The sequence below is a fragment of the Aulonocara sp. 'chitande type north' Nkhata Bay genome, linkage group LG18 (assembly GCF_057382095.1).
Source record: "Aulonocara sp. 'chitande type north' Nkhata Bay isolate Kocher_YH1m ecotype deep benthic linkage group LG18, A_spYH_male_GT1.1, whole genome shotgun sequence".
Lineage (NCBI taxonomy): Eukaryota > Metazoa > Chordata > Actinopteri > Cichliformes > Cichlidae > Aulonocara > Aulonocara sp. 'chitande type north' Nkhata Bay.
This window is the reverse complement of record NC_141361.1, coordinates 12,868,503-12,881,779: the sequence shown is the minus strand read 5'-3', so window position 1 is coordinate 12,881,779 and position 13,277 is coordinate 12,868,503. Positions and strand designations below refer to the sequence as shown.

General features: G+C 41.1%; 2 protein-coding genes across 3 annotated transcripts in view; both read left to right on the top strand.

The window, feature by feature from the left end:
• cdcp2 (CUB domain containing protein 2) overlaps positions 1-13,277 on the top strand; it is a 45,079-nt gene that overhangs the window by 29,179 nt on the left and 2,623 nt on the right. Inside the window, exons 1-2 of one of the 2 annotated variants that reach the window (XM_086271979.1) lie at positions 12,180-12,525; positions 12,725-13,072. In XM_086271979.1, coding sequence (XP_086128105.1) covers positions 12,459-12,525; positions 12,725-13,072 — 415 coding nt within the window. In that variant the 5' untranslated portion in view covers positions 12,180-12,458. Of the gene's footprint in view, positions 1-12,179; positions 12,526-12,724; positions 13,073-13,277 lie in introns of those variants that run through there. The other variant, XR_015126046.1, reaches the window with a different exon arrangement.
• On the top strand, positions 1,366-4,005 carry LOC147308125 (uncharacterized). The gene is made up of 2 exons (XM_086272226.1): positions 1,366-2,624; positions 3,087-4,005. The coding sequence occupies exon 1, from the start codon at positions 1,435-1,437 to the stop codon at positions 2,395-2,397; it is 963 nt and encodes a 320-aa protein (XP_086128352.1). The 5' UTR covers positions 1,366-1,434; the 3' UTR covers positions 2,398-2,624; positions 3,087-4,005.

Here is a 13,277-nt window from a genome sequence, read left to right as displayed (position 1 = left end):
TGCGAGCTTTGGCTGAACTTCAAAAGTCTCGACCCACAAGAGTCAACATTAGGACTCAGCTGGCACTGCCCGACAGATGTCCTGGGATATAAGCACCGCCCTATAACCTACTCCACGGTCACGCTGCGCAACGTGTACAAGGTACTAGCTACCCAGTATGACCCCCTAGGTTATATTTGTCCCTACACTACAAGGGCCAAGCTGATTGTACAGGCCCTGTGGAGCACAGAGAGAGGATGGGATGAGCCCATCGAAGGGAATCTACTTCAGTCCTGGCTTGAGTGGGAAGGCGAACTGTCACACCTTCAGCATGTCACCATTCCCCGCTGCTACGCCCCTTCTCACAACTCCAGCAATGTGACATACAAGGCTCACATATTCTGTGACGCATCAGAAAAGGCGTATGGGGCTGTGGCTTATCTCCGAGTAATCGATCAACAACTGCCCATCGCCACATCATTCCTGATGGCTCGCTCCAGAGTGGCCCCACGTAAACAGGTGTCAATACCCCGGCTGGAGCTTTGCGCAGCGCTCACAGGGGCCCAATTGGCCAAATTACTCCAGACAGAGCTCACCATCCTCCTGAAATCGATCTACCTGTGGACAGACTCCACAACGGTGCTGCAGTGGATCCAGTCTAGTTCCTGTCGCTATAAGGTATTTGTGGGGACTAGAATCTGTGAAATACAGGAGCTGACATCTCCTGAACAGTGGCGGTATGTGACCTCTGACCTCAATCCTGCTGATGACATCACCAGAGGGAAACATCTCGCTGACCTAACTGTCCGCAATCGTTGGTCACATGGTCCACCCTTTCTGTCACAAACTGCTGACACTTGGCCTAAGTTTCCAACAGAGTTCCCGGCATGCAGTGAGGCAGAGCTCAGGAAGACTGCATTCTGTGGGCACGCTTCTGCATCCCCGACTTTACCGGATCCAACACAGTATGCCACGCTAGATGAGCTGATTGCTGCTACCTACCAGACCCAACACGGGGCGGCTGAGGCTCCTATTACAGCAGCGGAGCAACTAGAAACCAAAACCATGCTGCTTCGCTCGGCACAGACTGACAGCTTCTCAGAGGAGGCCCGAGCCCTCCAGATCGGGCACCCAGTCCGCTCAGACAGCCGTCTTAGCGTGCTGTCCCCTGAATATGACAGTCTTACCGGTCTCATCAGAGTCGGAGGCCGCCTCCGTCGAGCTGCCGACTTAGATCCAGACAGTATTCATCCCATTGTATTAGCAGCTGAACATCCCCTGACCAAGCTCATCATAAAAACTTATGATGACCAGCTCCTTCATCTAGGTGCAGAGAGGCTGTTTGCGGAAATACGGCGCACCTATTGGATTCTCAGAGGACGTCAAGCCATTAAGACGCATCAGCACCAGTGTGTGGACTGTAGGAGATGGCGCGCCTCACCTTCTACACCCAAAATGGCTGACTTACCTTCATCGCGGCTGAGACTCTATAAGCCGCCGTTCTGGTCAACGGGCGTAGACTGTTTTGGGCCATACACGATAAAGATAGGTCGTAGAAGAGAGAAACGCTGGGGAATCATCTACAAGTGTCTTACAACCAGATGCGTGCACCTTGATCTCCTCCCTAGTCTTGACACCGATTCCTTCCTTATGTCATTACGCAGATTTATTGCACGCCGAGGAAAGCCATACGAGATGTGGTCTGATCGAGGGACCAATTTCAGAGGTGGGCACAGAGAACTCCAAACGGCGTTTGAAAACATGGAGCCGGACCTCAAGCAGCAACTGGCCAAGCAGACTATCAACTTCTGCTTCAATCCCCCACACTCTCCTCATTTCGGAGGAGCATGGGAAAGGGAAATCAGAGCAGTGAAGTCAGCTCTGCAAGTGGTCCTGAAGGACCAAGTTGTGGTGGAAGAAGTCCTACTCACTGCTCTCATAGAGGTTGAGGGCATTTTGAACTCAAAGCCGCTTGGCTATGCATCGGCTGACATAGCTGACCCAGATCCCATCACACCGAATCTTCTCTTGATGGGGCGGCATGATTCGGCACTACCCCAGGCAGCTTACGGCCCCTCAGGCACTCTTTCTAACAGAAGATGGAGGCACAGTCAGGTCATCAGCGACCACTTCTGGAAGCGGTTCATACAGAACTACCTCCCAGGACTGCAACTCCGACAGAAATGGAGGAGGTCCACTGACAACATGGCTGTGGGACAAGCTGTTATGATTGTGGACTGTAACTTGCCTAGAGGCCTTTGGCCTGTGGGTACCATTGCCAAAGTTTTCCCAGGGATTGATGGCGTTGTTCGAGCTGCCGAGGTCAAGGTTAAAGACAGTACCTATGTTCGCCCGGTAACTAAGTTGGTGGAACTTCCCAAAGTTCCTGAGGACTCAAATGACACTGTTTCAAAATAGAAGGACTCTAGCGGGAGTGTATTTGCCTACAAATACAGGGGCGGCTGTTAAAAGTCCGCTTGTTCACTGTAGCTGTTTTATACTACGTTACCCATGATGCACCTCGGTATCTGTACTTCCGGTTGGGAACGTGTTCAGCGCAGCGCTGCACAGATGAGAGGTGTGTCGGAGGAGTAACGTATTAACGTGCATTCGGTGTGAGTTAATACTGCGTGCGTGCTTACCATGTGAGTATTGTAAGATGAGAGTGAGGCTTGTTGACTTTATCTGTGTAATTTGCTATCGCTAAGAGGCTAGTCCCGTTGCTATCGCTAAGAGGCTAGTCTCGTTGCTATCGCTAAGAGGCTAGTCCCATTGCTATCGCTAAGATGCGTTTTGTTTGGCCTACTACAGGCAGCCTTGTGTTCAGCCCATATTTCATTCCATATACGACTTACTGTCAAGCATTGTGGTTGTAGGTGGATGTAACTATTTACTATGTTTATTCTCTGAATCGTTGCAATCTGCAGAGGTCTGGTTTGCCAATGTATATACAAGCCAGAAATTCATTTATGGTCTTAGGGTGCCATCTAGTGGCCATGAGGTTATGGCAGATTGTATAACATTACGCTGGAAACCCACAGTACTGTATAAGGGGTACACTGCTATCCATAGTGGTTAATACAAATGTTTGTTCTTTCTGTTTACAGATGACCACACACACACATACCCATATACACACTCACACCCCCGTTACCTGCATGTGAATACTGTAATGCCTCCCTACCAACGCTGTACATCCTGTTGATGTCATCTGCCACCTCTTTAGTAAAGTTATTTGAACTACATCACTGTGGAGTACCATTCCTTCTGACCGAGGACGACTCAGTTGAAGCGTGATCGGCAATCAGTGCAAACATACATTACAATTAGACTCTGATGACCCATAATGGCAGAACAAAATCCCAACATCCAGAGAAGCTTTGAATGTCCTTCAAGAAACCTGGAAAAATATTCCAGAAGACTACTTATAAAGAAATTGCAAGAAAGCTTGTCTAAGAGGGTTCAAATGATCTTACCAAATACTGACTTTCAAGCTCATTAGAATTGGTGGTCATGGTTTCAAATAACGACTGTTAGTAGAGACATTGTGGTTTTTCTCCTTTGTTCCCTTTGCTCCTGTACCTTGGTATCGATTCCACATATCTCTGGGTGTATTTGGTATTTTGGTCACAGCAGTAGAGTTGTGGTTCACACAGCAGTCCAAAATCTCAGATAGGTGTTTAATAAGTACTTATGCGTTCATACTTATCAGACCATTCAGAGCGGCACAGTGGGCCTCTGATATCTTGAAAGGCACCACCCTGATCCGAATGGAGATGTTTAATCGAAAAATAAAGACAACCACGAAGAGCAATTTCGTGTTGATTTGCAGTTACCAAGCAAATGGACAAAAACCACATGCACAGTGGTTGCTACAACTACAAAAAATCTTCTCCTTGTACTCTTCTTTTGGTGTATGCCACATAGTTTTGGGTCACACAGCGGTAGATGATTGTCATGATCTAGTCATTGTTGTGGCCAGCCTATCAGAATTGTTATTTTGTGAGTCCCACCCCTGTTTGGATCTTTTCCTCTTCTTGTCTTGATACAAATTCAGCATGTCTATAAATAAAATTACTCAATAAAATTACTGGAAGTTGATTGCATAATGTTAATATTCAGTGCACCTCTGTGGAAGCATCTGCATTTGTTGTTTTCACTCATTTATTCAGGTTTTCAAGTATTTGTAATCACTATGAATACAACGGGTTTTGTAACTTGGCTTAGTCATTTCTGGGCATTTTATGCTTGCGTTTTTAGGACAGCATCAATACAGTACGTACATCTGAATGAATCCAACATCATTCAACTCAAAAGATTAAAAATGTGTCATAAGCGATTTAATAATTCACATAACGTCAATGCTCTTACATTTGTCATCAAGTATCTAAGCTTTTTGTATCATTTATTCCCTTGCACATCCACATCATCATTCCATTTGTTCGATTACTTTTTTAAATATCAATGCCAGATCGTAGCGAGAGCTGTTTTATCTTCTGATATAACTGATGCATTATGAGTCAGATATTTAGTACCCAGTGATTAAAGGGCACTAAAACAGCTTAATCAAGTGGTTTTGCTGAGGGCCAAGATTTAAGTCTGTTTGTGTGCCTGGGTGCTCCTCTCCTCCTATGAATTCCTGTTATCTGAAGCATTTACATGGCAGTATCACTATTTGAATGAATAAAAGGCTTTTGCCTTTTGCCCAAAACAACACAGCCGTCTAGAAAGCTCAGTTGGAACTGATACACAGAGCTCTGCTTTTGATGTCATACACTGATGTGTTTGCTGTGATATTTTTAAATACATTAAACAGAAATTTCACTTATTACTGATGGGAGTGCATCATAAATGGTGCCTTTCAAAATAATTTGGTTTTTTTTTAGTAAAACTGATATTGAATGGTTTGTGTTTTAGGGGTTATTAATCAATTTAAAAGACTTCCAAACTTGCATTTTGGTAGAGACATTGCCATGCTGTTTACTGCAGACAGTGCTATAGGAGAATGTATTTTTGATTGATGTAAGAGCTTATTCCTTTGATTTATATTTATTTAAACATTTAAAAAGTGTTTTTTGGTATTTGGCACTGAAGATGTGACCTGTTTTACCCCAGCAAGCTTGGATCACAAATTTACTACAACAGAGATGATGAAATTGACTTAAAAACTGACAGAGCTAACTGAACAATACATTCTTCGAAACACGTCGTTAAGAGGGCAAATAGAAAATAGCAAAAAATGGCAGTATATTATAGGCACTGTATACAAATTGCAGATGTAGCCAATAAAATGTCATCCACTGGTTTGTGAACATAAATTTTGAAGCTTTTATTAGTAATATATTGACCATATTTGTTATTTTCATTTTTTGTTCTTTTTGAGATTTTTTTTGTGTCTTGGTGACTTCCAGTTAAAACCACAACAGAACAGATATCACAATTATAGACATTCCATACATTTAAAAAATAGACATCTTTTTATCAACAGTGAGTGAGAAACCTGATATCATCTACATATTGGTTTAACATTATACCTTGTACCTCTGATCTTACAGTAATAACATAATCACCATACAGAAAGTGGACAGCTGATGCTACAGAGCTTGGTTAACAAAGTGTATTCATATGTTGTATTGGTCCAATGTCTAAACACAGATATTATAGTTTCACTTGTACAATTAAGAGCACAACAAACAATTGTGTTGGTCAGAAAACAAAATTAAAACTACTTCAAAATGTACCAGCACCACATAAATGGTGAAGAGTTCAAGTTCAGTGTCTTCATTGTTAAGCCTAGAAGACAAGACTTCAGATACCTGCACTGGCACCACCTGCCAAAAGCTTCTTCTTCTTTTTTTTTTTACACCATGCTATAAACATGTTTATTCCCACTCTAAAGTTGTACATTTTAATATGGCAGTCTGTGGACACTGAATTACTATTGATGCCAGCCTTGAGCTGTAATTCCAAAAACGAATCTTTCAGCACTTCTGCTCTGGCTTCAGTTTTCAGTCCAGAAGGTTAATGCTTGCTTGGATATGGACGGGTCTAGCAAACGACAGAGACACACAAAAACGTGAACTTGGCTCATTTGACAACTCACTGGCCATGCAAGAACAGTTTCCTGGCAGATTATTTTGAAGTGGGAATGAGATTTCAACTGATTACTAAAAGCCAAAAACCTTTTAGGGAAACACATAATTATGATTTCTCTGACAGATATTGTAGTATGGAATTCTATTTGTAACATAATGTCAAGAATAATTTCAATATTCACAAAAAATAGATTACTAGCACGTGAAATAGATACCATCATCATTACTCTATTGTAATGGAAGAATAAAAAACGTAAAGGATTGCTTTAAATTCTTCTTTCATTGCAGTTTTCCCCCATCGGCAGTGAATGTGACACAGATTTATTGTTCAGTCCTGCTCTTTGCTTTACATTCCGACAAAAAGAGAAAATGAAATGATTACTTTACATAGCACTATAAATCGTTCTGTGGTGTGACATCTGACATGACTTCAAATGAACATCTGTTGTCTTGAACACATCCATTATGTTGATGCTAAAAGCAATGTTTTTCTTCTCTTGAGGCACATACCACAGGGAAATAATTATGCGAAGAGGCTGCATGGATGAGAACAATCATCCTTACAATAACACAATCTTCATCTCTAATTGAGACCCAAGTGGACAATGACAGAATAAGCCAATGAGACCCACTAAGCATGGTAACGACCTAAAGGGGAACGCGGTATCCAATCCATTCTTCACCTTATGACCTTATAATTTACATGACAAATAAAAATAACACAAAATGAGGCAAAAATGACCAGTTACCAAGAACTTGCAAAGTGCAAACACAGTGACATTGCAAACAAGTGCATATGTGGGAGAGTAACAGTTAAAATCACAAGTGTTACACAGACTTTAGCTCAAGATGCAACTCGAGGCACTTTAGATGTTTATATTCACACAGTAACATTATAGCATGCCATCAACTCAAACAGAGCTCATACTCACCTCACTAGCCCTTAAGCAAAATTCTGGTAATGGGCCCTTCTGTCTGAGCCTCAAGCCATGTAAACCATTTGCCATTACCACCCAGTCACACCGGACACTCTAGGCTCTCAGTACAGTCCTGCCTCCTTTATTTTGCTTTGTGTGCCAGTCGAGGAATAAGAGAATATTCAGAACAAGAGATATACCCACGAGGCGGATGCTTAACCCTTTAATTGTTTGCTAGGCATCACCTCAGCTAATATGAGTCACTAAACTGGATTGTGCTTTTTGGTTTAATGCAACCATCTGCCAACCTTTATAGGAGATATGTGTTTATGTTTTAGGTGAGTGAAATTCTAGGATTTAACTGAAATGTTATTTACTCTTTGTAAGACGCACCCTTGGCCAGGGATACAGCTTATTAACCAAATTTGGTATTTAACCAGGAACTTGGGTTTCACTGACTGCACCCATTCTACTCACAAGTAGAGGCTTCAAACCACCAATCACTGCATTCATTATTTTTGTGCAGTGTAATAATAAGGTCATTGTGAAAGATGAGATATGTTTTGTGCTTTAAGTACTTCTCACATTTCTGTCAGCACATTCGCCAACATTCCTCTCTAAACATTTTCTTTAAATTCTTTTTGTTATTATCCTTTTTTTCAGCTGGCATAACATTTCATTTACTGTGACAGACTAATAGTATATCATTTCAGGGCTGTCATTTGGAGTGGAGGTTAAGGTAAATTTGAAATATGTAACTAATATTAATATGTAACTATTAACAATAAGTTTTACTTCTATTTGTTTAAAAACATCTTATCAGTGGTTTAGTGTTCTTATTCTAATCATACTGACATACAGTGGGGCAAAAAAGTATTTAGTCAGCCACCGATTGTGCAAGTTCCCCCACCTAAAATGATGACAGAGGTCAGTAATTTGCACCAGAGGTACACTTCAACTGTGAGAGACAGAATGTGAAAAAAAAAATCCATGAATTCACATGGTAGGATTTGTAAAGAATTTATTCGTAAATCAGGGTGGAAAATAAGTATTTGGTCAATAACAAAAATACAACTCAATACTTTGTAACATAACCTTTGTTGGCAATAACAGAGGTCAAACGTTTACTATAGGTCTTTACCAGGTTTGCACACACAGTAGCTGGTATTTTGGCCCATTCCTCCATGCAGATCTTCTCGAGAGCAGTGATGTTTTGGGGCTGTCGCCGAGCAACACGGACTTTCAACTCCCGCCACAGATTTTCTATGGGGTTGAGGTCTGGAGACTGGCTAGGCCACTCCAGGACTTTCAAATGCTTCTTACGGAGCCACTCCTTTGTTGCCCGGGCGGTGTGTTTTGGATCATTGTCATGTTGGAAGACCCAGCCTCGTTTCATCTTCAAAGTTCTCACTGATGGAAGGAGGTTTTGGCTCAAAATCTCACGATACGTGGCCCCATTCATTCTGTCCTTAACACGGATCAGTCGTCCTGTCCCCTTGGCAGAAAAACAGCCCCATAGCATGATGTTTCCACCCCCATGCTTCACAGTAGGTATGGTGTTCTTGGGATGCAACTCAGTATTCTTCTTCCTCCAAACACGACGAGTTGAGTTTATACCAAAAAGTTCTACTTTGGTTTCATCTGACCACATGACATTCTCCCAATCCTCTGCTGTATCATCCATGTGCTCTCTGGCAAACTTCAGACGGGCCTGGACATGCACTGGCTTCAGCAGCGGAACACGTCTGGCACTGCGGGATTTGATTCCCTGCCGTTGTAGTGTGTTACTGATGGTGACCTTTGTTACTTTGGTCCCAGCTCTCTGCAGGTCATTCACCAGGTCCCCCCGTGTGGTTCTGGGATCTTTGCTCACCGTTCTCATGATCATTTTGACCCCACGGGATGAGATCTTGCGTGGAGCCCCAGATCGAGGGAGATTATCAGTGGTCTTGTATGTCTTCCATTTTCTGATGATTGCTCCCACAGTTGATTTTTTCACACCAAGCTGCTTGCCTATTGTAGATTCACTCTTCCCAGTCTGGTGCAGGTCTACAATACTTTTCCTGGTGTCCTTCGAAAGCTCTTTGGTCTTGGCCATGGCGGAGTTTGGAGTCTGACTGTTTGAGGCTGTGGACAGGTGTCTTTTATACAGATGATGAGTTCAAACAGGTGCCATTCATACAGGTAACGAGTGGGGGACAGAAAAGCTTCTTACAGAAGACGTTACAGGTCTGTGAGAGCCAGAGATTTTCCTTGTTTCAGGTGACCAAATACTTATTTTCCACCCTGATTTACGAATAAATTCTTTACAAATCCTACCATGTGAATTCATGGATTTTTTTTTTTCACATTCTGTCTCTCACAGTTGAAGTGTACCTCTGGTGCAAATTACTGACCTCTGTCATCATTTTAAGTGGGGGAACTTGCACAATCGGTGGCTGACTAAATACTTTTTTGCCCCACTGTACAAGGTATATATATATATATATATATATATATATATATATATATATATATATATATATATATATATATATATATATTGGCTATATATATATATATGGCCAATTTCCATCATATATATCATATTTTCTGTGTAAATTCTCTGTGGTGCGTTTTTCCACTCTTTAATTTTATATCAAAAACTATCACTAGCAAGACAAATCTCATCTCATCTGGTGCAGTTAAGTAATGATAGTATAACCACAATTGCCAGGAGAATGTTTATCCCTTCTCCTTTCTGTTTCATAACCCGAATAACGGATTTCATTGCCCTCATAACTATAGAGGGAGGCTTAGCTCATTATTGGCCATAATCCAGTCTGAGAGTTCTCCCAATTGGCGGCGCAATAACAAATCAGTATTGTCCTTGGTATAGAGAAGGTGGAGATGTTAACAAAATCATTGCAATGGAGAAAAAAAACAATTTCTGGCTGAAAGGTAACACTGCACAGGACTACAGGGTACAAGGCTGTAGTGGAGTGTCCCTGTTTAAGTCCCTGTTTAATTTTGCTTGATCACCACTGCTTTATCTAAAATATTCATTAAGTCAAGAGGTAAAGCTCTAAGATTTAAATATTATTAATGCACCTTGATCTCACTGTTTCACCAAAAGTTATCATTAGATCTTATCTCTACAAATATACCATGCATTAAATGACATTAAAAGACACATTACGGCAAGAAGTCACTGGATACAGTTGTACATATCATAAAACTGTGGTGATTAACTGTTTCATGTAGTGTCACATGCAGAAATTCAATTTTTCCACAACATAGTCTCTGCAATCTAACTCCTGTCAAGATCTCATACTGAGTACAGAGGTGATGACTTTAAAGGCCATAGCATATGGATTACATCATTTTTATACCCATCAATTATGGTGGCATTGCCATCCTGTAAGAGCCCACTTTAAGTAGGATAGAGATGTTTCATTATGCAATGATCACTTAGAATAACTTTGGAATTACTCTTCCCTTTAAAGAAAAGGCTGGACTCCAATCATCAAATGCCCCACCGCAGCATAACAGAAACACCTGATTCCCACAATGATTGTACCATTCATCACAAACAGCAGTTACCACCATAGTCTTACAGCTGAGTTTGACAGTCTTCATTTGGAAAAACATGTTTAGTAAACAGATTTTTGTAAAACACACACAAATATAGCATTTGCCATTGTGTGGTTTCAATTAAAAGATGCTAGACAGACTGTGGAGTGTGCCCATCAACAACAGCATCCACTCTTCACAACTGCCAAATGTCTAAATAACCACCCACTTCTGATATTTACTAAAATTGCTTCTTTTTTTTAATGTTCCTGAATATAATTTTAACACTCCTTTCATGCATTTCTGGAACTAAATCATTGAATTAAACTCTTCAGTCAAACGTCTGCTTTTGTGCGACTGAAGTTCATTTTTATTCTGCGGGAATTCAGTTTCAACCATTTTGTTTTTTATAGTATTTACTTGCTAATAGGTGATTTAATTGCTCTAAACACTCGGTATCTTTCAGAAACACATTTCACTACTGCCCAGCACCCACATCCTTGAACAATGACAAGCTTTCAGAGAATTAAAATTCAAAGGCAAGGCGGTTCATTTTAGTTCCAGGAACCCCTGTGCAAAAACACTTGACTGATTTTAATCACATTCTTATTTATTTCAGCTTAGAGCTTGACATGACTTTTTAAAACCCAGTGTTGATTTTCACTTTATTTTCACAGTGTAACAGCACCATCTAGCAGGTTTCTTTAGGAATTAGTGTTGCTCACTGAAGCTATTAGACACGCTCAATCTAAAAGCCTTGCCTTCACGGCACTGCTGGAATAGTAAACATTTATTTGAAGAATAGGCTTTTACTAAGAGTACTTTATCTCCCTGTCTGCTGTGCAATCACATTGACTCAGGATTACTGTCTACATGTGTCTCCACCGCTCGGCTATAAGGCTGCAAAAACAGAAGGAATGACTCATGGAATATGATTGGCGTTTGGCAAATACCACAAAATCTCTGTCTGAGAGTCGCCGCATTACTCTTCCCATAAACAGAAATCAGAGTATAAACAGAATTTGCATTAAAAAGGTTTGCATTTTCTGAGGAAAATTACCTTACTCATCAGATACAATGCAGTGGCACAGTCTGTGTTTGTTTGAATTTAAAACAAGCACATTATTACACAAAAAATGAGCCCTTTAACTTATATGAACAGAACTGCCACAAAGCAATTATGAAGCATTTGTTGAGAATAAAAGATTTGATATGATAAAGTTCTCGTCCTCCTGAAACCCATTGTTTTAAAAATTGTGCTTAGGTACAATGAGACTATTCAAACAGAAGCTGCAGGTGTGAACCTCAGTAGTAACAGAAACAATAAACACTATTTCTGCGCTTCACCTCATTATATATACTCAAGTGCATTAAAATGCAAATGCATGCTTAAGCTGCTTTAACAAACACAAAGCCTGCACAGTGCCCTTATTACTTTGTGACTGTGGGATCTTTTCTTTCACATCACATTAATGAAGCCATTTATATTAGTGACAAATACGATCATCCTTCTCTCCTTCTTACCTCTTTATTAACTCCATTTGCAGCTGGTGTTTAGTGTACTGGGGTGTGTGTGTGTGTGTGTGTGTGTGTGTGTGTGTGTGTGTGTGTGTGTGTGTGTGTGTGTGTGTGTGTGTGTGTGTCATTAAAAATGTATAACATCTCTCCAAACAGTGTCCTGACAAGCCACTCATGCTCATTGGATATCAGTCATTAAAATTTAGCGGAAAGGCAAAGCATGGCCTAGGCAGCTATCAGGTTACTCATTCAGGCTACGGATGAATTTTTCAAAGTCCTCTTACCTCTACAGGCACCGCTGCTGATGTCTCAAGGCTGTGCGCTCTGACATTGCCGTTGTGCGTTTCTGCCGTTATTGTAGCTGGGGTGTGACAAAAGCCAAATCAGCAATAACAACATGACTCTCAGGGTGACTATACTGATTCATTTAGTACTGCTCTTTGACAAGGCTGATTCTAAAAAAGGTGAGTTGCCATTCTTTATCTTGATGGAGCAATGCTGGGAGTGCTTTATCTTGCAGGTACTGTATATAGAGAGAATGGTGGGATCCAATTGTTCAATGTCAGCTTGTAATACACTTTCACGGTGAACCATGACTTCTTTCTCTGAACTGAAATGAAATGTTTTTTCTGTTTTGTTTTGTTTATTTTTTGTCATTATAAGGAGTCAAATGTGGAGGAATCCTCTCTGCTCCATCTGGCAATTTCTCCAGCCCAAACTTCCCAGGCCTATACCCCTACAACACACACTGTTCCTGGCTAATTGTGGTAGCAGAGGGCTCCTCTGTCCTCCTCACTTTCCACTACTTTGAGCTGGAGTACCACGCAAGCTGTGCTTATGATTACATTAAAATATACAATGGCATATCTGAGGATGAAGGGAACCTCCTCGGGACATTTTGTGGGGACATCTCTCCACCTCAATTCACCTCTTCTTGGAATGTCATGTCCATCATCTTTCATTCAGACCGCCATGTGGCCTACAGGGGCTTCACTGTTGGCTACAGAAAAGGTAGCTTGTTACACTTAATGCAATGTGACAGGGATAGTTGGCCAAAACTTGAGTTGATTTTGTCCGGCCATGTTTAGACAGTTTAAGTCGTGTCTTGTAAGTGAAATTTCTTGGTTTTGACCTCACTTAAATATTGTATATTATATTCAATTAGAGCTCATACGGATCCTAGTGGCTGCGTAGATGAGGCAAATTTCACAAAACC